Source organism: Lolium rigidum, chromosome 7, assembly GCF_022539505.1.
Source record: "Lolium rigidum isolate FL_2022 chromosome 7, APGP_CSIRO_Lrig_0.1, whole genome shotgun sequence".
In the NCBI taxonomy this organism is placed as follows: Eukaryota; Viridiplantae; Streptophyta; class Magnoliopsida; order Poales; family Poaceae; genus Lolium; species Lolium rigidum.
The window spans coordinates 327,857,223-327,882,204 of record NC_061514.1 but is presented as its reverse complement, the minus strand read 5'-3'; the positions used below and the strand labels follow the sequence as shown (position 1 = coordinate 327,882,204).

General features: G+C 46.9%; 2 protein-coding genes across 2 annotated transcripts; one reads left to right on the top strand and one right to left on the bottom strand.

Moving 5' to 3' along the window:
- Positions 1–3,772: 3,772 nt before the first annotated feature.
- Positions 3,773–8,585, bottom strand: LOC124674104 (formin-like protein 18). Its single transcript, XM_047210137.1, has 7 exons — positions 8,396–8,585; positions 7,879–8,277; positions 6,502–7,117; positions 5,602–6,418; positions 5,263–5,459; positions 4,764–4,999; positions 3,773–4,691 (listed from the first exon to the last, which is right to left on the bottom strand). Exons 2-7 carry the CDS (start codon positions 8,053–8,055, stop codon positions 3,786–3,788), a joined length of 2,949 nt encoding a protein of 982 aa, XP_047066093.1. The 5' UTR covers positions 8,056–8,277; positions 8,396–8,585; the 3' UTR covers positions 3,773–3,785.
- A 2,852-nt stretch (positions 8,586–11,437) lies between these two features.
- LOC124673388 (indole-2-monooxygenase-like) lies at positions 11,438–13,162 on the top strand. Its single transcript, XM_047209474.1, has 2 exons — positions 11,438–12,391; positions 12,533–13,162. Exons 1-2 carry the CDS (start codon positions 11,438–11,440, stop codon positions 13,160–13,162), a joined length of 1,584 nt encoding a protein of 527 aa, XP_047065430.1.
- Positions 13,163–24,982: the final 11,820 nt, after the last annotated feature.

Here is a 24,982-nt window from a genome sequence, read left to right as displayed (position 1 = left end):
AAAATCGACACGTGGAGAATGGAATTGGGCGTCAGCTGATGTAGCTGAAGCCCATAGACAAAAAGAAGACCACGAAGAAACTCGTGGATTGGGGGAGAAAGACCGCGGATCAGATGGTCAACAAAACTGACCCGATACTCCATTGGAGGTGATGGGTAGCTTTCCTCGGAGGGGAAGCACAGCGTGTTCTCCTTCTTGGTGAACCCCAGCTTCTTCAGCAGGTTCATGTCTTGATTGGAGATTTTGGATCTCTCCCACTCCAGATCTTCGGCGGCCATCTTCGACTCCGGAGTGCTGTGCCTAGTCAAACGGAGGCGAGGCGGCATCAATGAGCTTGGTGGTGAGGAGTGTGAGTATGGCTGAGCGCTTGAAGCAAGGGAGCAATGGAGGATTTTTCAGCGGAGAAGCAGAGGTGCGGCGTGAGCGAAAGGATTAGAGGAGGAAGACGATACCTTTATATAGAGGTGCGGTGAACCGTCGCGCCATTGGATTGAAAGATTGCGGGACAGATGGTGTACACGTGGACAAGGGGTAAAACGTAATTTCGTATAGACAAGAAAGTACAGCAGCTACAGTACGTGCGCCGGGAAAAGCGGAGGACGTGTGTCCCCCACTTGCGCGACGTGTCAAACTGGTACGAAATTTGGGCCCACAAGACAGCGGGAGAGAAGTTCTCGCGTTTTCCTGATACAGTAATCGTGGCTATCGTCATCAGTGATGTCACCTGGGCAAGAGAAAATCTCGGATACGAAGGTTTGTAAGAATGGCGGCAGCAAAAGATTGTTTCGAGAGCTTTTGAACAAATACAAGTTTTTGCCCAAATGCTCGGGGGCTACTTTGGAAAAAAGAAAAAATTCGAGCATGACAAAATAGAAATGTAGAAAGCCTATGATCAAATACAAGCATTTGTTCATAGCCTCGGGGGCTACTCCCATCGGGAGCGCTGGTCGCGCACCCGATAAATATAAAAAGTTCAAGACCGAATGAAAATACATTGATATGAGGCAATAAAGTGTTGAGCCTACAACCAAGTACAAGTTCTTGGCTGTAGCCTCGGGGGCTACTCCCATCGGGAACGCTGTTCGCGTGCCCGATGAAATTATAAAGAAAAAGAGAGAAAGAAAGAAGGAAGAAAAAAGAAGAAGTGAGCATATTTCGAGTTATACAAATAACTCTACATATACTCCCATCGGGAAGGCAAAATAAGTCATACATTGACTCGATAAAATGTGCTATTCCAGCAGCCGAAAAAACACTCGACAATATATTCTCAGAGCGCCAAAGTAGCGAATAATCTCCGAATGCCGCAAAATATTGCGAAGGTAAGACCCTAGATCCGTTCTGTGCGGCGTGGCGTCGTCTCTGACGTCGGTTTGCTACTTTTTTCCGTATCAACAGATACGAAGAAAAATCCTAACGGACGCGTTAGGTACCCGATAAAATATGACTGGGACTCGACAGAATGGTAAGACCTTAAGTGGCGCCTGTCGAAGTTTACACCGGTATCCCGAGATCATGTCCAGGGACGTGATCTTGAAGTAGGTTTTTGCGGATTGCCACTAGAGCGGTTAACTAGTACCCGATCCATCAGATGAACTAGCCCCAATTACCATTATCCCTGTACAATATAGAATTGCGTATCTAAAGATATGTGATGAAATCAGCAGATATGTTGAATGATTAAAGTTGGAGATTTTCCATGACTCTGCGATTCAAGCAAAATCTCGGGGGCTACTGACATAGGCATCCCCAATGGGCCTGCCGAAGATGGTACCCGGAGTTTACTAAAGGCCCACGACCCAAAGAATAAGAAGATTCGGAAGCCCAAGATGCTATTAAGGAAAGCTAGAGTTGTATTATGAAACGATACTTGTAATCTTGCGGGATGGGTCAGAAACCCTCCCGGACTCTGTAAACTTGTGTATTACGAAACCCTCGGCTCCACCTCCTATATAAGGGGGAGTCGAGGGACAAAGAAAGGATCGAATTTATTGTCAACACAACCCTAGTTTCATATTCGTCGAGTACTTTTCGGCTGAAACCTTCGAGATCTACTTGCCCTCTACATCCAACTAAACCCTAGTCTACAATCCGTAGGCATTGACAAGTTAATACCTTGTCACTAGGAGCACGTGTTAGAGCTGGCTCTTGCATAAGAGCCCACTCTTCTTCTCCCTCCTCTTCTCTCTCCTCTTTTCTCTCCTCCAACTAAGCAATAATATACTATTTTAATCCTTATAGCCAGCTGATTAGGATTTATTGTACTTGCTCTTATGGAGAGCTAAAGTAGCAGCAGGCAAGAGGATGTGACGAGCTTGACATCAAATGGCGACAACAAGCAGTGGTGCCTTGCTGTTTCCGACCTATCACGCTAGCTCGACGCGCCTGAAGCACTCCCTCGGGAACGGGATGCTCTTGGAGCTGCCGCCCACGCTAGAATTCACCAAGCTAATACAGGAACCGATTTCATCTTCAACCTCACTCACCTCACATACAATACATGTGGATACCTCCACCAATTCAAGAAACTTGCAACACTGAGAGTTGTAGAAAACAGCGAGATCAAGCTACTCTTAAAAGAAAATTTCGAACGGTTGAGTGTGTGCGGCGAATCTGGACGAAATTCATCCAAAAAGCTCTAGTTTTGACCATATTTTGAGAAGATAAAGTTCACGAAACTTATGTTGATGATCAGAACGGAACCCCATTGCCGACATGCTTCTTTTTCATGTACATGTTGTTTTGAGTCGGAGCATGCTTCTTATAATTACAAGTGGTTAGGGATGAACACATTTAGGAGAGGAGAGAGAAAATAGCTCGTGTACGAGTCCATGCCACTTTTGCAGCATCTCCGAATGTCCCGATGAAAACGGTCGATTCGGCAGTTGTCTTCGTGTCATGCCGGCCTGACTCAAAGAGACATGCATGCAACTAATCGGCTGATTTCTTCTCCCCGGCCTGGCCCAACCTGATGCAGCCTACAAAACGCGTGACAGGACGAGTCGGACTTTGGTCCAAGCTTAAAGGGAGACAACGAGGACCCAGCGGCAATCGGTTCAATGTTCAGAGAAATAAAAGCAGTAGCTAGGCTAAACTTAAGTACTGTAAAATTCATGTACTGCCCTAGAGCTTGTAATCAAGCTGCCCATACCCTTGCAAGTTGCAAATCATGGTGTAAATCTGGAGCAGAACGAATATATTTTCTAGCCGGGGAATGCCCCATACTTTTTACTCCGTACAATTTATTGTGTCCAGCGACTCTGCTGAGCACTCAGTTTAATGGATAAACTCGTGACCTATATACTGGTGATCCGGCGTCGGAGACACAATCTACCGCTGGCAGGCTGTCACAGAGGTAAAATCCGCTTCCGCTGCCGAAACCCAGATCACCACTGAAACAGCAAGCTTGGTCCACCTGCTACGGCTACAGGCACTTGGATTAGCTTACTCAATGGTTCAAAATATGGCTTACACATATGGAACGAAAGTGCAAATCGACATAGAAATATACACCTGTATTAGTGGGAAGACTAGCAGAAAAGGTAGCATTACAAGAAGTCAATTGAACTGACCTACCACCATCCACATTCCTTGACTAGCCTACACCTATGCCGCCATCACATCTCATCGCTCTAACAGCAAGTGTGACGTGAAATACAGAATGATACATACAAACATACATGGTAGAGGTCAATGGTGCTCATACCCTTCCTGCATATGCAATTGCCGTCCATTTGATATCTGGCCATGATTGATGTAGCTAGCCTAGGGTAGCTAGGTGCCTGTCAGTCATCAGAATCAGATGAGCTGGAGCTGCTGTGTGCCTTTCCCCTCCGACCTTGGATTGCAGGCTTCAGATGTTGCCGAGGGTCGCGGAAAGACATGGACGTCTGGGACGGTTGCCTGCCCCTCGTGGCCGGTGCTGTCGGGGCTGCCGCTGCTTTGGCGGCGGCTGCCTCTTTCTTGTTAGCAGCGGCTAATTTGGCAGCCGCCTCTTTCACCTCCCTGCACACCCTGTCCAGTATCACCAGGAAATCACGCACGACGACGAACAGGCGTAAGCCCTCGTCCTTCCCAGTGCTGCCGTGGAAATAATCCACGGTGGTGCGCACCAGCGAGCGAAGCTTCTTCTCCTCCTCCAGCAGGTGGGTCACCTGCACCTGGGACTGCTCTATGAACTGGACCAACTTGCGCTGGAACCCGCTCTCCTCCTCCAAGCTCTTCATGCTCGTGTTCAAGAACTCGTTCGCCTTCACCAGTCTGTGCCCGAGGCTCGCCACCATGATGGTCATCGCATCCGCGTCCAGGAGCGCTGCCTTGCGGACGTTCTGGAGGTCCTCCCCTAGGTTGGAAACCACGGCGAGGCCCAGCTGCTTGTAGTGTTCCGTGTCTTCGCCGACATCCTCGGTGAGATCATCCGTGCTGTTCGTGCTGGAGATGCTGCTGTTCTGCTCCTTGGCGGCACGCACAGCACGGACACCCTCCGAGCGGATGATCTCTTGGACGACGAAATGCAGGAGCGTCGTCTTGCCATCAACGCCCTTGACATCAGCCAACTTCAGAAGGGTGTCCAGTTTGAACGCCTGTGCTCCCCCTCGAAAGGTGCCATCATTCATCCGGTTGCCAGTTTTAAGTACAGCCTCCAATAGCTTCTTGAAAAGACGGCTGTGCCTAAGCTCTTGGCATGCTACCTGATTGACCAGTAAATCTTAATTAGTGCATTGATCAGTACAGTGAGGTATGTGCTAAAGCTTAACTTTTACCTCTAGGGTTTCAAATGACTGCTTCACACTTCCGGCTTCTTCCGGCAAACTGGCCATGAAAAGTAACACCTCCAAGCGCTGGAAAATGTATGGGATTTCAATGATGGTCTTCAAGAATTGCTCGGCCTGACCAAGCTGACTCATCTCTCCATTGTACAGCCGAAGCCGTAGTTCCTCGTCACTAGTTGGGATCCACCGTATCAATGTTTGTATCAAATCAGAGGGGAGTTCATGCCCTGCATGCAATTACCAAAGGGAACAAACAAGCGCAATTAGGCCCTCGCACAATTATTGATCTACGAATTCAAGAATTTATTGTAAATTGTAGTGCATAATTCAAATGAAAGATCTATCGAGTTTCAAATCTCCTTGACATGGAGAACACTTCATGTATCAAAGAGGTGATCGACTTTATACAGGAGAACAAAAGACAAATTGGGTACTTCAACGTGCATGTGTAGGGAAACTTTGAGGTGAAAACGCAGTGTATCGGTTTTACCTTCTGTAACTGCAGTACGCACATCTGCAGCTGAAACACTGAGTGCTTTCAGTGATATTGCCAAATTCTGTGCCTTTTTAGGTTCTAGGATCCTAACAAATTGAGTTGCTTCCTTTGCTGGCTCCTTTTTGCCATCGCTACTTTTCTTGTCAACAGCGTTGCAACCAAAAAGAGTTTCAATCATCTCCTCATTAAACCTACAAATGATTAATACGATTGAAGAGTTAATTGCAATAGCAAGTCTGCAATTGAGTGAGGTATACAATTAATAACATCAGCAGCATAAGCCTAAACAATAACAAACAAGTATAACACAGCTCCAGGGACTGGCTGGCTTACTGGAAGGATCCGGCTTTAAGTTGATCCCACACCATGGCTTGATCTGGACTTGCAGCAACCTTATCCCAGAAGAAGGGCTTCAACTTTGTTTTCGAAGAGTCTGCAACAGGAGCTGCCGCTCCTGGCTTCTTCAACGGCGGTGGTCCACCTTTTTTAGGACCACCCGGCAGTGCTGGTGGCGGGGGTCCACCTCCAGGTGGTCCACCTTTTTTAAGTGGTGGAGGTGGAGGTCCAGGTCCTGCTCCAGCTCCAGCTCTTGGACCAGGAGGTGGTGGTGGTCCGGGAGCAGGAGGCCCGGATGGCTTCGGAGGTGGTGGTGGTGCTGCTGCTCCTGGCGGCGGTGGTGGTGGTGGTGCTGCTGCTCCTGCTGCTGATGCTCCTGGTGGTGGTGGTGGTGGTGCAGGTGCACCAGGTGCAGGAGGAGGAGGTGGAGGAGCCTTCCCAGGAAGAGCAGGAGGAGGAGGCGGAGGTGGAAGAGCCTTTCCAGGAAGAGCTGGAGGAGGTGGTGGTGGTGGACCTGCGGGTGTAACTGCGTTACTAGTAGCAGAAGAAACTGCGGCCTTCTCGGCTAGGGTAGAGACCGCCGGACGTCCAGCGACGGTTGTTATCTCGTGCGAGCTCAGCCTGCTGTGCCGCTCCATTAGTTCTGCCTTCATTGACATCGCTCCTACTGACTTCAACTTATTAGCAGATGGTTGTACGGTATGCAACTTCATTGGTACCGCAAATTCCGACTGCGGGATCTCGGATGAACTTCGTGACAATGCCCCCAACCTGCTGACATCGATTGGTGTAGCGCTGGACTTACGGGAAGAACCTGATGCACGCAAAGGAGTTGATACAAGTAAATATGTTGTGCAACATATTGGACGAAAACTGAATAAAAGTGAGCTGCACCACCTGTTAGGTCAGTCAAACCTAGGAGTGGTTTATCATCCCTGCCTAGATCATATGGTGATGCTGAATCATCTCCACGACAAGCACAAAAGTACACAATAAGAGCCACCAATGCTACGCAGCCCACTGCCAAACCCAAGACAACAGTGGATGAATCAGAGTCTTTGTCCTTGCTCTTCTTTTTTCCGTCTGACTTCTTTATGCTAGTGACCAGTGGACGAGACTCTTCTTCGGAAGACAAAGCGCTCCAGATTGCTTCTTTTGCAGGCGGTGAAAAAGTAAAATGTGATGCTGAAGTTCCGTCGAGTAGATATCTTATTTTCGATGCAAAAGGCTGTTTGAATTTATTCGAATTTGATAATAAGCTTCCTGCATCCTTCTCCTCCACCTGGCTATGCCCAGAGACGCCATGTGGCAAAATGGAATTATGCTTGCTTAAGCAGTCCTGGAAAGTATTGGTAACTTCATGCGACAAAGAAGTGATCATTCCTTCCTCGATCTTATAATTTGTTCTGTAGGAATTTCTGATGATGTTGAATAGAAGGGTGTAATAGGATTGATTTTTAACTTCTTGAAGGATTATCCTATCTAAATCACAGTTGAGCCATAAATGTTCCACCTGTGTAATGCAATGCGTGAGAAATAGTAGTTAGTCAAAATGCGGATATTGTACTTTAACTTCGAACATGAACCATACAGTGAACATTTAACGGTTCTAGAGAAGGTGTATATGTCTCATCTATAAAGAAGAAAATATGGCTAACATATAAAGATTTGCAAGGATGCATCTGAAAATAGAGGACTTGACTTAGAACAACTTGAATAATTAACAATTACATAAGAAAATAATACTAGGGCGAACAGACGTGATGGGCAAAATGCTACTGATCAGTTGTTTTCATTTTCACTTGGTTTAACAGAGCAGTAAAATAAGAAAAAAATAGCAACAGGATGAGAATATGGTCATAATGCTATTGATCAGTTGTTCGTCATTTTCACTTGGTTTCATAATCAAAGATGAAGGGCATTGCTTGTACTATGGTAAGTAGTCACATTCCGTGATAGAATCATAAAAAAATATGAGTAAATCTTGGATGTAATTCTACATGCAATTCTCCCAGGACACAAATTCCACTCCATGTGAAGAAGTGCAAGACCAGATACCATAAATCCAAGGAAAAAGCAGTGGCATGTGTATCATGCGAGGAAATCAACACTAGTCTCTTTAGCATTTGCGGTATTAGTATTAGTATTAGTATTGTCATCACCAATGCAATTATGAGTAATATATCGCAAATATGACACACACATATATTACAAAAGTACAAGTACTGCATAAGTACACATACCAATGCAAGCAAAAATAATTCCAATTCTTACCAATTCATGGCCTATTCGGCCTGGAAGAGATGGACGGGGAGGTGCTGGTGGCCAAAATAAGTTCTTCCTTATGGCGGCGACGAGCTGCAGCCCATCACAGTCTGTGGGCGTGAGGAGCAGGAGAGAGATGAGACATGCGCTGAGGAGCCATTTCAATCTGCTCCTCGGCCACCTCATCCTATGTTGTGCTTGCTTAGTCGGCCTCTAATTCCTCGCCCAACCGGCCATTGCTCCCCAATGGGGATCCAGCCCCAGCTTCTCCCTTGATTCCCTTCTCCAAAGTGCTGGTCTTGGGACCAAAAAATTATTGAGGTGATTTGCACAAAATGTTGGCACAAATTTGGCAAGACAATACTCGCACTCGGAATTGCTTCTTGTTGATGCTGGATCTGGATGCCTCTGCATACGGATTAAGCCACAGAAATGTCAGCAAGAAGCGGGGAAATCCAAAAATTCAGTCGGATTTGCGGTTCTTGGATCCGGCTGGAAAGGAACTGGATGTATGGGGAAGAAAGACCTCCGATTGTTGGAATTTCGGTAGAGGGGAATTCGCCACCACCAATCCACGAGCCTGGGCATGATACGGCTGCCGGGAAACGAAAAAAAGTGGAAAGGGGAGTAGCCTCCCGTCCCTTGTTGCTTCATAGCTTGCTATTTTTGGGGAATGCTTTTCTGTGAGGGGGGAGGAAGAAGAGGCTCCCCTTGAACTTGAGGCTAGGAAGGGAGCAGCCATCGCCAAACAGGAGTCTGATTAACGTGCGTTTCGTTCTGGAATCTAGAAACCACCTGAATCACGGGGTATACACTACTATAATAAATACAGTACATGCATACATGGACATGCTGTTCCAATAGAAAATTCGGAAAAAATAGCAAATAAACTAAAACATTTAAAATTTCTGTACAATAAACATGAACGTATGTTCTAATAGAATGCCAATTTTTTTCTAAAATTGATACATGTAGTAGTCTGTGCAAAAAAGATAAGTCTGGCTGTTGCAAACAATAAATTCAAATGCTCCAAATTATAGAATGATAGAGAGATATGCATAATATGTTGGATGTTGGATGTTGTATTGAGCCTCTCGGACCAATATATTTAGAGTAAATCTTGGAGGCTAGAAAGGTTCTTCTAAAGATAAGGTAGGTTTAGATTACAATCCTAGACTACCAAATATACATATACTAAATATATCTCTAACACTTTTCGTAGTTGTAGCGGTAGTGACGTGAACAACAAAAGTGTCGCAGACGGTCAGACTGGAGAAACCGAAGGTAGGAACCAGCAGGCTGACTCTCCCCCGCAGCCGTAGCGGGAGCGTCGTATGCGATGTCGCATCGCGGATACTTGAATTGTAGAGGAAGCCGAGGTGCTCAAACGAGGTGATAGCCCTTTGTGTCGATGTCGAGGGGGGCGAGCCGAGGAAGCATCGGGGACGAAGTCACATGCCGGTGTTGCCAGTATCGGGTGTGCGAGGGCAGGACCATCAAGGACCATGCACTAGTGTTAGGGGTGGGGACCAGCAGAGGAGGCCTCCAGAGCGGTGGCGAGATGCAAAGCAGCGAAGAGGGAGAGGTGCTGATGCAGTCCGCAGTTGTTGGAGTAGACGAAGTAGTCGGGGACGAGACGATGATGCTGTCGACGAGGTCGTGGTGGATGGAGACATAGAAGGCGACAAAAACCAACAACAGCCTGGTGTGGCCATGCTAGGCGCCTAGATTGTAGAGGTAGTCGGCATGACCTGCGACGACCAGAAGTGATCATGCATGTTACATGTGGAGGCGCGACGGCTGAACTCGAAGTAGGCGAGGAAGAACCCAGCTGCGTGATGAAGACCTTGCGCAGATGTGGCGATGCACGCCAAGGGAGGCGACGGTAGCCTGAGACGTCGGTGCACGGGGATGGCGAAGTAGACTACGGGTGTGTTTGATAGGTCGGTCCACTCGAGAATGTCTTTCCCAGCACAGACATGCTCACCTTATACAAGCTAGGCTCAGATTTGACCATCTGTTTGGTGGGTCGGGTGTGTTCAGCCAAGTTGAATCAAGATGTTGTTTGGTGCTCAGCCATGTGTTAGGACATGCTGGACACAGGTTCAGAAATATAAAATTACAAGAAGGTCCAATTTTTACATAAAACACCCTGAAGAAAAAAAAAGGAAAAGAAATCGGGTCCTCAGATCCCGACCACCATCGAGGAGGCGATGTGGGTGGCCGCCGGCCGGCGTGACGAGGCACCCTTGATGACGTCCGTGGCGTCGTGAGGAGGGGCGGTGGCTGGCGACCTTGGCGGCCGTGGCTGGCGACCTTGGCGGCGGAGTTTCGAGCTGTGGCGTGAGGCACTGCAGGTCGTCCGTGGCGGCGCGGGCGGTCGTCAGTGGCGGCACTGGAGGTCCTTCGTGGCGGGGACGGGCAGACGAGGCCCGCTAGAGCGCCGATGGACAGAGCTCGAGCGCGGGGACGGGGTAGACGAGGCCTGCCGTGTTGCCGCCGAACGGAGCTCGGGCGCGGGGACGAGGCCTGCCAGGGCGGCGCCGGACGGAGCTCGAGCGCGGGGACGAGGCCTACCAGGGTGGCGCCGGACGGAGCTCGGGCGCGGGGACGAGCCCTGCTAGGGCGGCGCCGAACGGAGCTCGGGCAGGATGAGAGGAAATGAGGAGAGGGGTGGGGGTCTGGGGGTAGGGGCGCGCGTGGGGATGTGCTACAGTGTTCTGCGGGGCGAACTCAGCCTGGCTGACCTGAGAAGCTCGATTTGAGCTTCTCAACCCGGCCTGGCTGAGAGCCCATATTTGCACGAGGTCAGCAGTGCCCACTTGAGCCGACCCGATCTACCAAACAAGTAAAATTGAAAAAATCTGAGCTGGGATGAGAATTTATGTGTCCACCCGACCTACCAAACACACCCTACGTGTGCCGTTGCCTATTCGACAATACCTGAGAGGAGGTATCCTCACGAAGGGGGGAATAAGTTGGGGGCATAGGACAGAAAGCAACCGGGACGGTGGTACGCGATTTACCCAGCTTCAGATTACGCTGCATAATAACATGACCTACTGCTGCTTGTCTGGAATTATCTGGGCGTACAATGAGTTGTGCTTGTGCCTCTAGAACTCCCGGGATCCGGCTTATATAGGCGCTCGGTTCCTAGGGTTTCTAGGGAGACTCATACCCGGATACAACTGAGGCGCCCGATGGACCATATGCCCCCACCACCATATGTGCACCACCCGGGCTTACTGGACCATGTTGATGTCATATCTATGAAGTATACCCACAACATCCGCCATGCCGCGGCCGAGCGCCCGCGCGAACGCGTTGTCGATTTTCACCGCGTTCAGATTTATTCCCGAAAAAACATCCAAACCGACCTATCCCGGAGGTGCTTTTAAGATCCATGCTAACATGGAAACAAGCTCGGGTATCCGAATAGCTCAAAAATTACCCCCAAATGCGAGCCAAGGGTTCCCACGTCCTAGGCTCCTAGCAGTATAAAACTAGCTGGCCCGGCCTCCAGGTTTGTAGTTAGGAAGCTAGCACTCCGCTGCTGTGATTGTGAGCGATGGGTCAAGCGACGCAGGTCCTTCTCCATGACGCGAGGTCTGCACAGGCAGCCCTCCTAGTCCTGGTCCCTCTTCTCTTGGCGTCCGTCCTCCTCATGGTGCGCCGCTTCGGGAACGGGACGGCCACGGCGAGAGCCAGAAAGGAGGCGCTGGGCAAGCTGCCCTCTCCCCGCGGCCGGCTCCCCGTCATCGGCCACCTGCACCTGCTGGGCTCCCTCCCGCACGTCTCCCTCCGCGACCTCGCCGCCCAGCACGGCCGCGACGGCCTCATGCTCCTCCGCCTCGGCGCCGTCCCCACGCTCGTCGTCTCCTCGCCGGCCGCCGCGCAGGCCGTCCTGCGCACGCACGACCACGTCTTCGCGTCCCGCCCGCACTCCCCCGTCACCGACATCCTCTTCTACGGCTCCACCGACGTCGCCTTCTGCCCCTACGGCCACCACTGGCGCCAGGTCAAGAAGATCGCCACCACGCACCTCCTCACCGCCAGGAAGGTCCGCTCCTACCGCCACGCGCGGGAGCACGAGGTCAGGCTCGTCGTCGCCAAGCTCCGCGACGCGGTCGGCGCCGGTGCCCCCGTCGACCTCAGCGACATGCTCAGCGCCTTCGCCAACGACGTCGTCTGCCACGCCGTGTCCGGCAAGTCCTTCCGGAAGCAGGGCCACAACAAGCTCTTCCGGGAGCTGGTGGAGGCCAACTCCTCGCTCATCGGCGGCTTCAACCTCGAGGACCACTTCCCGGCGCTGGTGAAGCTGGACATCATCAAGAGGATCGTGTGCGCCAAGGCCCGGAGAGTGCACAAGATGTGGGACGACCTGCTTGATAGCCTCATCGACGACCACGCCAGCAAGCCGGCGTCAGAACGCGGCGGCGAGGACTGCGACTTCATCGACGTCTTGCTTTCCGTTCAGCAAGAGTACAACCTCACGAAAGACCATATCAAGGCTCAGTTGACGGTACGCACGTATAGTATGACCTCACAACTAAATGGCACCTTCACCTACACGTCACATACTAGCAAAGCTAGTCTAGCTCTATATGCATGCTAAGCTGTTGGTTTTTTGTATTTACCTGCTGATCCGTATGTATGCATGTAGATCATGCTTGAAGCTGGCACGGACACATCATTCATAGTGCTAGAGTACGCCATGGTTCGGCTCATGCAGAACCCCCACCTCATGGCCAAGCTACAAGACGAGGTGAAGAACACCGTACCCAAGGAAAAAGACATGGTCACCGAAGACGACCTCACCGGTTTGGCCTACCTCAAGGCGGTGATCAAGGAGACGCTCCGGCTCCACATGCCGGCGCCGCTCCTCGTGCCCCACCTCTCCATGGCCAGCTGCAACATCAACGGCTACATGATACCGTCGGGGACGCGCACCATCGTCAATAGCTGGGCTCTCGCGAGGGATCCAGGCGGCTGGGAGAGCGCGGAGGAGTTCATGCCCGAGCGGTTCCTGGAAGGCGGCAGCGCCGCGGCCATAGACTACAGGGGGAACGACTTCCTCTACCTCCCGTTTGGGGCCGGCCGAAGGATATGCCCCGGCATCAACTTCGCCATCGTGACCGTCGAGATCATGCTTGCGAATCTCATGTACCACTTCGACTGGAAGCTACCGTCTGGATCGGCGCAGGAAGGTGGCATTAGTATGGCCGAATCATTTGGGATCACTGTGCACCGCAAGGAGAAGCTCCTCCTCGTCCCTCTGCTGCCGCAAGACTAACTTCGTGGTTCATGCATGCATGGTCTTGTGCGTTTTGTGCGCACTAGATTGATTCAGGACTATATTACCTATCGCAAGAATATCGTGCTTTTGGACTTCTTGGTAAGCATATGTGTAAATTACTATTGAATAAAGATGAAGCAGCCTGCCCTCTCAGCTAGCTAGACTGGACGGGGGAAAGCCACTGGAATGGCCTCCATCAAATCCTATGTTGCCTCCATGATAAATTTGGAGTAGTCTACCCCCAGATTTTGTGTTTCTGACAGTATCTTGATCAAATATTTCCAATGATTGTCATTACTAAAGAACCATATAAAATTTTGTCGTAGGATTGTTGGCCGACCGTCCGCTATGGTTTGCCCTGTCGGCTTTGCTGTTGGAGTGTGAAATTCTTGCTTCGCCGAAGAAAATGGTTCTTTGGATGCCACTCCATGGGAAATTGTTTTCTTTTTGAGTTGTTTTCTGTGGGAAATTGTTTCTATGTTGTTTTTTGTTTTTTGTTTTGCCCTCCTTCGTCGGGAGCGAGCTGCTAGGCCACCGAGGAGTGTTCTCCTCTACCGTCGGGGAGAGCAGCAGGAACGGCTCGCCGGCCGATGGTGGTCGTGGCTGCAGAGCAAGCAGAGGATTCGATGTGAGAGAAGTGGATTAGGGATTTTTCAAGTGTGAATTAGGGCTCGTTGCAATGAGACTGATCAGTTTGTTACGTGTCGCTAGGTGAAGGTGGTCCATCGCTTTGGCAGGTCGTATAGGATTTTTCTTCCGTCCTAATGCTAGATACTTAATCAATCTAGATATAGGACCGCTGTGAGAATATTGTGCATTAGCTAGAGTTGAAGTGTGTTGTGATTAGCTCGATGCAAAATCACTTAGGCATGTTGGCACTCTTCTCAAACCACCTTACTAAGGATAAGAAGGGTATGTCCCATATAAGGCCAAGGACCAATGCCCAACTTCATACATAGCAGTTCAGGCAATGATATGTCCTTTGTACCTAAGCTACTACATATTGTGAATTCATGCGCTTAGAGGGAGTATTGGTTTCATACTTCCGTGGATGAGGAGTATGTTAACGTTAGGAGATGATGACCATATACAAGCATCGTACTTGACAATCATGAGCTTGCACTTGTATTTACCATGCATTCTTTTTTTGGCATCGATGTTTATTATTTTGTGCCACCATATTTCTGATAGAGAGATCAAATGAACCAATGAAAAAAACACTCAAATGGATCATCTCATACATAAAATTTGGAATGGTTCCATCCGATCGTTATCTACCCCTCGAACCAAACATTGCATAAGCGACCCGCAATGTTTTGTAAAAGCAAAAAAGAAAAAAAAAATCTACAAGCACTTCTTTTCCTCTTTGTCCTTTGGCGATTGGTGCCATAAACTCAAAAGAAGAGCACTCGGGAACATCGGTTAATTAAATATAGACTTGGCCTTTTGCATTTCCATTTCAGTAAAACTTTATATGCACGTACAAATGGTATACCATAGCACCACATGCACATGGCAAATTTCCGGTCTAGGAAGAAAACAATTATTGTATGTTGTCTAAGCTAGTTACCAAAAAAACTGCTAGGTCCTCGATTTATTCATTCATGTAAAAGTACTTAACAGGAAGGGTGCCCAGTCTTGTGACGAATAATTTATTGCTTGGCATGTGTGTAGGAGCATCTCAACAGTACAAGGTTTTTCAGCGTGTATCCTGCTGGTTGGCCATCTCAAATTGCTTTGCTTGTGTATGCCCTTTACGTGTGGTTTGAGCAAAATTTTTATTCCCCTCCTCAGCCTTTTTACATGTACTAGTCGTCGTTGATTTATACGTGCTCCTCGATCGAGGATGTACACGTACGCACGTACTACCAGCTAGCTAGTGCCACTGTAACCAAGAATATGGCTCCAGAGAACTGTAACACAAAGCAAGCTCCTAATCCCAGCTGCCTGCAGGTGCATAGCAACAAGCCGCATGATCCCCAGCTGCTCATGGCCGCCCGGCGCGGCGACTGGTTGCGGCTTGAGCACCTCCTTCTCAGCGGCGAAGGAGATGCGGAGCTTGGGGCACCTCAGCACGTCATTCCCATCGAGATCGAGCAAGTTGTCGCCGACGGCGTCGATGCTGGGGTCATGCCATCTTCTGCCGCAATAGCGCCAGCCGCTGAGCGGGACTCCCTCCTCCACGTGGTTGCCTCGAGGGGAGACGGCGAGCAGTTCCTCAAGAGCGCGTCCATGATTCATGGCAAGGCCAGACACCTCCTCCTCAACGCCCGGAGCAAGAACGGCGATACGCCCCTGCACCGCGCCGCCCGTGCCAGGCACCGCGGAATGGTCGCCCATCTCGTATTCCTTGCAAGATCCGAGAACGGCGGCGGCAGCGACGTAGACGACAAGGTGAAGGCCATACTGAGTGTGCAGAACAAGCGTGGAGAGACGGTGCTTCACGACGCGGTTCGTTCGAGGGACGGCGACATGATCACCCTGCTCATGGCGGAGGACCCGCAGCTGGCTCGCGTGCCGCTGTCGGAGGGCGCCTCGCCGCTCTACTGGGCCGTCGAGCTGGGCCACGACGACATCGCCCAAATCTATGAGAAAGATTCAGCGCTGTCCTTCCTACTCTGGACCTGACGGCCGGAATGCCTTGCACGCAGCCGTTCTCAAGGGCAAAGGTACACTAATTTACTGAGGTGAAAAACGTGATTTTGGTCAGAACCTATGACAGAGTTGAAGTGTTGTGGTCTTGTGGAAAAAGGAGGAGTGTCATTAAATTGGTTGTGGAGGATGACAGGAACTGAGAGTGGACCATCGACTGTCACAGTAGGTGACCTTTCCAAACTAGCTCGGCTTTGCCAAAAGAACATGGATAAAATTAATCAGCCCCGCAAGATGGACTCAAAAAACAAATGCTCAAAGGTGAGAAGCAGAACTGAGATTATAAGCACATGAAGAGGTTACCCGTTGGGCTTGCTCGCGGACGGCTAGGCGAACTGAGATTAAGACGACGGATGACTCCCAGTTCCTACCGGATGATGTAGCCATCTTCACCACGGCCCCGCCACCGATTGAAACGATAGACGCGACTGCTCGTCGGCCACTCCTCGCGTCTGTCCACCACTGCAGTTGTTGATGAAGTCGGCGGCGGCAGAGTGCCTCCTCTCCTCTCCTCTCCGAGCAAGAGTCAAAGTCTAAGTCACACGCGACGCACGCGTTGGTTCCTCCCCTCCTTGTATATATAGGCTGAAGGAGGCCAGGATTGGAGGTTCAAATTTTGGGGGAGGGAACATAGGTAGAGCGGTAAGCAGATGAAATTTCTTTTGGTTCTATCATCTTGCTTCGTTGGTGGCTATTAGCAGCTTGCGATAGATGGACGCCTAAGATTACGTTGTCCCGCGGATCGGCCAGATGGATCTCTAATGAATCCTTGATTTTTAATCTCATGCATGCCAGAGCCATAATAGCACAGCTCTACTAGCATGGAAGAGTTCGGGAGTGTGTCGCTTAGTTTCACCTAAAAATAATGACCCATTCATTTATTATGGTTCCCAAGATTTGACGATTAGTTTCCCCAGTTACTACTACCGGTGACCCTGGAACTAGTGCAAATTACTACTACATGTTTTACTAACATCAATTGTATGGTTGGTGCTAGTTTTCTGAGAGAGATTGACACAGATTTTTTTTAGGTTGATTAAATAGGGCTTAGCTACTCCAGAACCTGCATGTTTTAGTTTCATGTTACCAACTGATCATCGTTTAGAATGTTCAAACTTGAAACTTTTTTCATTCTTTTGAGGCCCTGAGTTGTTCATCTCTCGCAGTAGCTACAACTTGGCAGCTATATAGGTGCCAAGTAGATACACACACACAGATGTATTTTCTGGCTTTGTATTTCTTTGAGGATTCACAAGTTGCTATCGAAGAGGTGTGAGACCAATATCACCACAAGCAACAATTTTGTTTATTCTAGCTGTACCGACTATATGACGTCATGGTACTTGTTTTAACTGATGAAACAATATGGATGCATGTCACCGTTCGTTTACAGGGCCCTATGTCAAGCACAATAGGCAGTCTTGCTTCTTAGCCAGATCCTACTTATGTGCATGTCACCCAGATGAGCAATGCATGTGCAGCTGAAAGTGAACTTCAAAACTAGCTTGGTTTTGCCAAATTATTTTCCTGGCTGTTTACAAGGTCACGAAAGAGCAGTGACCTCTTACGTTAAGAACACAAAATTATTTTCAACAATTTACGTTAAGAACACAAAATTAACGTAATCACCCTGAATAATCAACTGAAATAAAAAAAATCAAGACATTTGCTTTTTTTTGGACCACACAACGGACTTCACAAACTACAAAAGTGCAACCAGAACACCTCAGGTGATATTCAACCAAACTATAGGTTGAACCAAACGGAAATGCCACAACACTAAACAACCAACATCAGTGATAGTTAATCCTAATGCATAACTCAAAAGTTTCATAATCAGTTCCGGGACGGATACAAAAGCACGCAATATAAATGCAAGATTCTATCGAATGTAATCAGCTCTAGATACATCATAAGTATGCATCAGCTAGCTAAGCTACAATCAGCAGGTACATTCACACAGTTCCAGGAGTTTGGACATCAGGAAATGTAACACACACCTAGCTAGACATGCACATATATCACCCCTCAAGTGTGACAATACTATCTCGTCTAAACTAGCTGCCTACATCATCCAGCATGGCAACTCCAGGGCTACATACTTCCACCAGTATCAGAGTACCATCCAAAACGGGAATACCTATAAGGTCAATGGTGATTTCGGAAACAGATGCTCCCAGGTCCAATAACAAATGGACTTGATAATGTAGCCAAGACCACCACCCTTGGATTTGCCCCTCCGTGAGTGATCAATAACACCATCTGCTACCGAATGCAACTGTGGTCCAGGTGGACACGCACCAGTGGTCAAGAACATTATCTGCTACCGAATGCAACTGTGATCCAGCCGGACACGCACCACCAATACTCACCACTAACCGCAGTGGATGCACAGGTGCCCGCGGGAAATCTTCTCCAATAGTTGATGGCCCTATGGAAGAAAGACATTTTACTACATTTATTAGCATTGAAGAACCAGTAAATAAAGTAACTATACTAAACAGAAGAAGAAATAACTAAGCAATTACATCATATATCCTAATGCTCCAATTACATAAACTGGCTCAATACCCTTCTCCGGTCTACCTGCAACAACGAATACTGCTAGGCATTCTCAGGAACAAGTGTTTCTATCATCAAAAAGAGAAGTCTCAGGTCGCAAGTTCATGTATCTTTGTCACTGCTGCTATCTTTACTTTTCTTATCATCCAACCTAAGGCTCATAGTGATATCAATCGGTATGCTACAGAACAATATATTTCTACAAAATTCAACCATCCTAGAATGCCCCTGCTAGGGATGACCACAGTAATAATCATGAACATCATATTATAAATAGCATGCAGGTATATAGTAGTTCATGGAAAGAAGGGTATTTCGTTCATGGAAAGACGGGTATTTAATCACTAATTTAAGTGCAAGTAACCAAACAAAGCACAAGCACCACAATTCCATATTGACAAATTGGTGGCAGCATGACTGCATTGGAGAGAACACATCGATATGCGCAAGCAGTGGTAGAACTGCAGCTTCGACCGACACTCGCCGGCGAGCTGCGCCTCTCCTCCTGACGTCTCTGTTTACGGACATGAATCCTAAATGCTTTCTTTTGTTTTCAAAAGGGAGTGATGCAGTATTTCCTTACCAAAAAATGCAACATATAGTATGGTTATAGAAAGGCAAAAACAACATAATAATTTTCTATTTTCTTTCAGAAACACATCATGTATTATGTTCAAAAGTTAGCTCAGCAAAATGACCACACTGGGAAGAGGTTTATGCGCAAGAATCATGACTGATTCTCAGATCGTCTAAGCAAGTGCATCCCAATAGCTTCTAGGCTGCTACCATTAGTGGTTGCGGCAACATGGTGGACCACTAACATGTAAACATGGTGATTCAATAAACTGACACCGAGATTGCATCAGGCCATGATGAACTATAAAAATTCGAGCTTTGATGCAGTAGGTGCTTTGCGAAAAAAATATATGCATCTCACTAACAGGAGCTCTAAATGTGTGCTCTCCTCGACTAGATGATTCAGAGAAGGACAAAACTATAGAACACACAGAGAATAACACTAGATGGACCTAATAATGAAGGATTTATACCTCCGCGAAGAAGAGAGTAGTAGAAGCAGCCTTGGTTCCTCCAACAGCTTTGCCAGGGCAGGGTGCTCACAGCACGGCCTCGGCGCTGGCCTTCCGCTCTCTGTGTCTCCCACCCGAGAAAGCATACATCTACTGCATATGCGGAAAGCAACTGCTTATTGAGTGAAACAAAATTTCCATTCATGCATGCAGATGATTTCCTCCAGACATTCTATAGAAAAAAAAAAGAACAGAGCTCACCGGCAGGCAGTATCGCCACACACAACTTAACAGTAGACATTAAGGCATTTGTTTCAGTCGATATCAGCATACGACATCAAGCGTAACTAACAACCAATGTGGCCAATGCAACAAGATAGTGTAGCTATATTACCAGACATGCAACCATCAAAAGAAATCTCACAAACAAATGAAAAACTGATTCTATTATCTCCTCATAGCCAATCTATTTATCATCATAGCAAATCAACTATTTATTTAGTGAACAGAAAATATCAAATATGTATGTTGAAACAAGAATACACTTCGATCTTGTTAGGAAATCAAACACCTTTACATAACATCAAGGTAGTAACAATCTGAATACCAAAAAAAAGGCTAAATCGACACAACCAAAAGCTAACATGAGTGACTAAATTAACAAAAGATAATTTTTTCCTGCAAATTTGCGGCCTAATCCAATTAATCATCATGTCATACTAACAACAGAACAAAATACTAACCTTACAACGCCATGACACACTGCCCATAGTTTCATTTGTATACGATGCCGATCTCAGTGCACCAAGAGGTGTGGTCCCACCGGAAAGCGAGACCACTACCCATCGACGGCCACCAACCATTGGAGGGCCCTAGGGGAGCATCCGAGGCCGTGAATCCGTGCCGCCTGCAGCAGCCATGGGACACGTTCGGGGGAGACACCGGCAGCAGCATCCCAACCAGGAAAACAGCAGAAGGAGCTCAAGGAGGCCAGCCTTGATCACCTCCTTTTTTGCACGGCCACGAGCATGATCACCAGAGGCATGCCATTACTATAAAAAAAACGACCAAGTATTTTCACCAATTTCCACTATCGAAAAATGAAGAAGACATTATTTTTTACAAGGACTAAGTACCCGGCAAATTCTATCATAAGCAAATAATTAGTTTGAAGCTAATATCACAAACATAGCAACAATTTGAATAGAATATGTACTACATATAAAAATTTGCATAGCAACAATTTGAATAGAATAAGTTCTAGTGCAACAATTTGAATAGCAAATAATTAGCCTCATGTATCAAAGGGGCATGCAAACATGTAATGGTCATCATCATCATCATCATGAATGTCTAGCAACTCACACACGTCCAGGGCACAAAGAACATCATCGACACCGCTGGCATAACACATGATAGCTACCTCCCACGGAAATCACACTTGAGACAAAACCATCAGATACCAACAGAAAAATGCACTAGAACTTTATATCAACCAATCTTCACACGTTCAACACAGAAGAATTATATTGATCTTCCCTATGATCACCTAGACTACATATAAAAATTTGGTCAATTACGTGCTTTGAATAAAGGCAAATAAATTTTAACAAAAGAAGTTATGAACATTTGATTCTCTTAAAATTTAGAGAAGAACACATAGAAGGATACACACAAAAGCACAAGAAACAAGCATAGAAATGAAGGATCTACCTTACTAGAAATGGCAAAACCGCCTCATCAAGGACATGCATCAGCAGCAGCAAACATTGCATCATCGGTTAGGTCTGGGCCGGGGTGCTTTCACGCCTCTTGGCTCTTGGTCTTGGCAGTGGGGAGGCTCGAGCAGAAACGCACATCGTGTGGAACCGGCGCTGGCAACTGAGGCAACAGTCACTGCCAAGTTGCGCCTCTTCTCCTGATGTCTCTATTTATTCAAACGAATCATGACTGCTTATAATCTTTTTTTTTGTTGCCAAAAGGGAGTGATGCATGATTTAATTATCAAAACTAGACGATCTAGTATAATTATACAGAGACAAAAACAGCTGCATATTTTCAAACTTCCTTGCAAAAATAAATCATGTATTATGTTCAAAAGTTGGCTTGGAAGAAACGATTTCAATTGTTTAAATTTACATCTAATCAAAACAGGGATATGCTTTAACAACACCAATTGCAACTATCTTACATGCAAACCAACTTCACATTTCTTAGCCTAGTTTGAACCTGAGAACCTAGAAACATATATATTCTTTGCCTCTGTGGTCGTTTTATCCTGGATCACAGAGAGTAGAAAGGAGTGGCACCAGGAACTTACCAAAAAATCCACAAAAGTCGAAGAACGCCACCATCTAGTGTCATGAACCAGACACCATCATATTATGCTCCCAGGCTTCAAAAATTTGCAGTTGGGAAACATCAAATATCAGTACAATGAATGTCATAGCATTGTGAATTAAATCAATAAAAGTGAGTTCAAAGCGGGAACCATGGTTTTAAAGGCGCCAAGGCGTCCTAAGGCGAAGGGGGGGGGGCGCTCCGACGCTTAGGCGACGCCTGAGCGGACGCTTTGGACGCCTAGGCGCCTAAGGTGGGCGTTTTTCTAAGGCGGAGGGGGAGCGCTTGGACGCTTAGGCGTCCCTAAGGCGACGCCTTTAAAACCATGGCTGGAACACATAAAAGTAACGCTCTAGAACTCTAATTATAACATTGAGATGATACTTCCAATCATGGAAGAGCTTGCAGGCTAGCTTGGTATTCTTATAAAGCAAAATACGAAAAACTGGGGAGAAAAGAACAAAGATCACATAAGTAGTACCCACATAGTCATGAAGTCCGTCACAATACAAAAAACATTCATGTAGATACCAGATGCATGTATAGATACTAACTGCCCACCAGGGCCGAGCCGGCAAAATCCGGGGCCCTGTGCGAAACTCTAAAATAGACCCCCTATCTTATAATTTTTTTTAAAATATTCAACAAATAACATGTACATGTTTTTATGTCCTATACGACAATTGGATATATATAAACAACTATACCTATTCAACTCCAAGTTGCATAATATTTATTTAAGCAACATCATTCTTTTAGAGTTCTTCGAGATAAAATCTTCAATGATATTCGCATAATCAATCTTCTCTAACACTTCACTCTTAAATGAAATTATCGCCAAATCACTAAGTCTTTGTTGTGTCATCGTAGTATGACTCTAATAGCTTCAATTTAGAAAAGCTCTGTTGTGTCACATGAATTGCTCCCCACTGGTTCTAAATCACTACATACAAAAATTAAAATTATAAAGTACAAGATCAGCCGCCTACCGCATCGTTGTTGATCAGCTATCGTCACAGAACGCGGAAGATGAGAAAATTCGAATTGCGTCGTGTAGTCGTTGGACACGGATGCGTCACAGTTTCAAGCTGTCCATCACCGTCATCACGGCGTCGCGGCGGTCAAGGAGAAGTCGTTGGCTTCCTCCTAGATGAATCATTGCCTAGATGAATCGATCGGAACAGGCGAGGGCTGAGGAGGGCGAACGTGCGAATCTCCGCGTCGACGCCTAGCTCCGAGAGGCCAGGTCGCGAGGACGGTTCGATTGCTGCTGGCTGCCTCGTGCCTCGCACGATTGATTCACGAAGAGTCTCTGCGTGCGCGCATTGAGCTAGCTTTCCAAAGCAGCGAGACCCAGGTAAGTTCCCTTCCGATTTTTTTTTTCTATGTAAGTTCATCGGCCAATACAGAAATCTGGGGCCCCTAAAATCCTGGGCCCTGTGCAGCTCGCACATACGGCACATGTGGCCGCCCGGGCCTGCTGCCCACATATGCATGTAGAGATACTAACTTCTCACATATACATGTATAATTGCTCATATAAACAAGGTTAACCAGTTCACTGTTTCACAAAAAAATACATGGTTGAAGATTCAGATCAAGGGAAATACTAGCTAAATCTAGAATGTAAACAGATAACGCCAGTACCATAAGGAATATCTAAACCTCGCCAGCAGAATATCTATGTACACACAGCTAGCAATACCGAGATCATGCCAAGATCTAGCAATAAATTATCAAGACCACACAGTACCAACAAGTGGTATTCAATACCAAATAATAGTCATCATCTACGTTGACTTACCAGGACCTCTAATAACCAGGGACAGATGTCAATGTGTTAGGAATAGAACGTAGAAACTACACTGACCAGATGATCATCATCACCATAAATCAAATAAGGTTCATCGTCTCAAATGCCGGAGCATAGTAAAGCCATCGCACGATGCTCCACATGGGAGCCAAAGATTCAAGTGGTAAACCAATAACTCACCAGAGAGGTCATCCACGAGCCACTACGGTTTCTGCGCGGTGAGCTCCTGATGTTCACTAGGACCAGCCATTGACCTTTGCCATCATCTTGCTATGATGGGACCCACCTTCAGGTTGACTTGGTGCTTGGCGAAGTTGGCTAGGATGGTCATTACTACCGAACCGCAACGTCACACCCTCCCCTCCCCTACCCTAGAAGAACCCTGAAACATCAAGAATATGCTACTCAACGGCATAGCATACACAATTACTAATAAGCTATTGATGCAAAAAAAAAGTGCAACTATTTTCCTGAAAAATTCAAGTTACCCAAAAAGCGGCACTCGAGCTGCATAACATCTGCATAGAGATCAGATATGGTGCTAATTAATGACTCACCGCAAGGCTACCCATTCCATTACAATATTAGAAACAAAACTAGCCAAACTACACTACAATGAACATTAACATTTCACAATGTCCTGGACTATTCACCATGATTATTGTGTAGATTTTAAACGCTAACTATCCACTAAAACAAGTAATTGATAAAGAAATTACTAATAAGCTTTGGCGTGGCGACAAGCCGCCCTGTGGTTGCAAAGTAGTTTAACATTGTTTGAAAGATGTCAGGTACTTAAATTTGGCCGCACATTGTACAAATGTTGCACTTCTAATTACCATTTTATTTACTCATTTGAGGTTTCAAGTATGTAGCTATATTAAGCTTTTTACAAATCGACTTTTCTCTAAACTAAGGAGAAAATACATCTTATTAATAAGCACAAGATCAGCTCCAACAAGTGCAATCAACAACATTTTAGAGAACAAAATCCTCTTAATAAGACTCAAGCTCCATGCATTAAATAAATATCTGGTTTAAGGTTCACATTAGTCACCCAAACCAAATGCACAAGCCTCGAGCTAACATTGTGCCCACAAACGGCCCACAAGAAAGACACATTTTTATAAAAAAAAATTCGGCCCTCTCAAGCTAACACTCAGCAAACAGCCCAGCCAAGACAGAAAAAACACTTGGCATATCAAAATTAAACCCACGTGTGGTTAACACTTCTGACAAGGTGTGCTTGTCAACTTAGGATACCAATCAGCTGAACTTGATAACTATCAACAAGACTATGACAGCCGAGCCTATAATAGTGTCAACACCAAGTAAATAAGAACATCAAGACAGGACAGCAAGTAGTGCCATCACCTAGTAATTCAGAAACAAGTATCAAGAGCATCACAGGGTAGCAACACT

What these genes read in the sequence shown, in the direction of transcription:
- LOC124674104 (XM_047210137.1), bottom strand. Translation starts at nt 8,055, where the DNA reads ATGAGGTGGCCGAGGAGCAGATTGAAATGGCTCCTCAGCGCATGTCTC. An exon ending in GCCGAATAGGCCATGAATTG is followed by an intron (nt 7,118 to 7,878) that starts GTAAGAATTGGA and finishes TGCATTACACAG; the next exon opens with GTGGAACATTTATGGCTCAA. An exon ending in GCGTACTGCAGTTACAGAAG is followed by an intron (nt 5,000 to 5,262) that starts GTAAAACCGATA and finishes AATTGCATGCAG; the next exon opens with GGCATGAACTCCCCTCTGAT.
- LOC124673388 (XM_047209474.1), top strand. Translation starts at nt 11,438, where the DNA reads ATGGGTCAAGCGACGCAGGTCCTTCTCCATGACGCGAGGTCTGCACAG. An exon ending in ATATCAAGGCTCAGTTGACG is followed by an intron (nt 12,392 to 12,532) that starts GTACGCACGTAT and finishes GTATGCATGTAG; the next exon opens with ATCATGCTTGAAGCTGGCAC.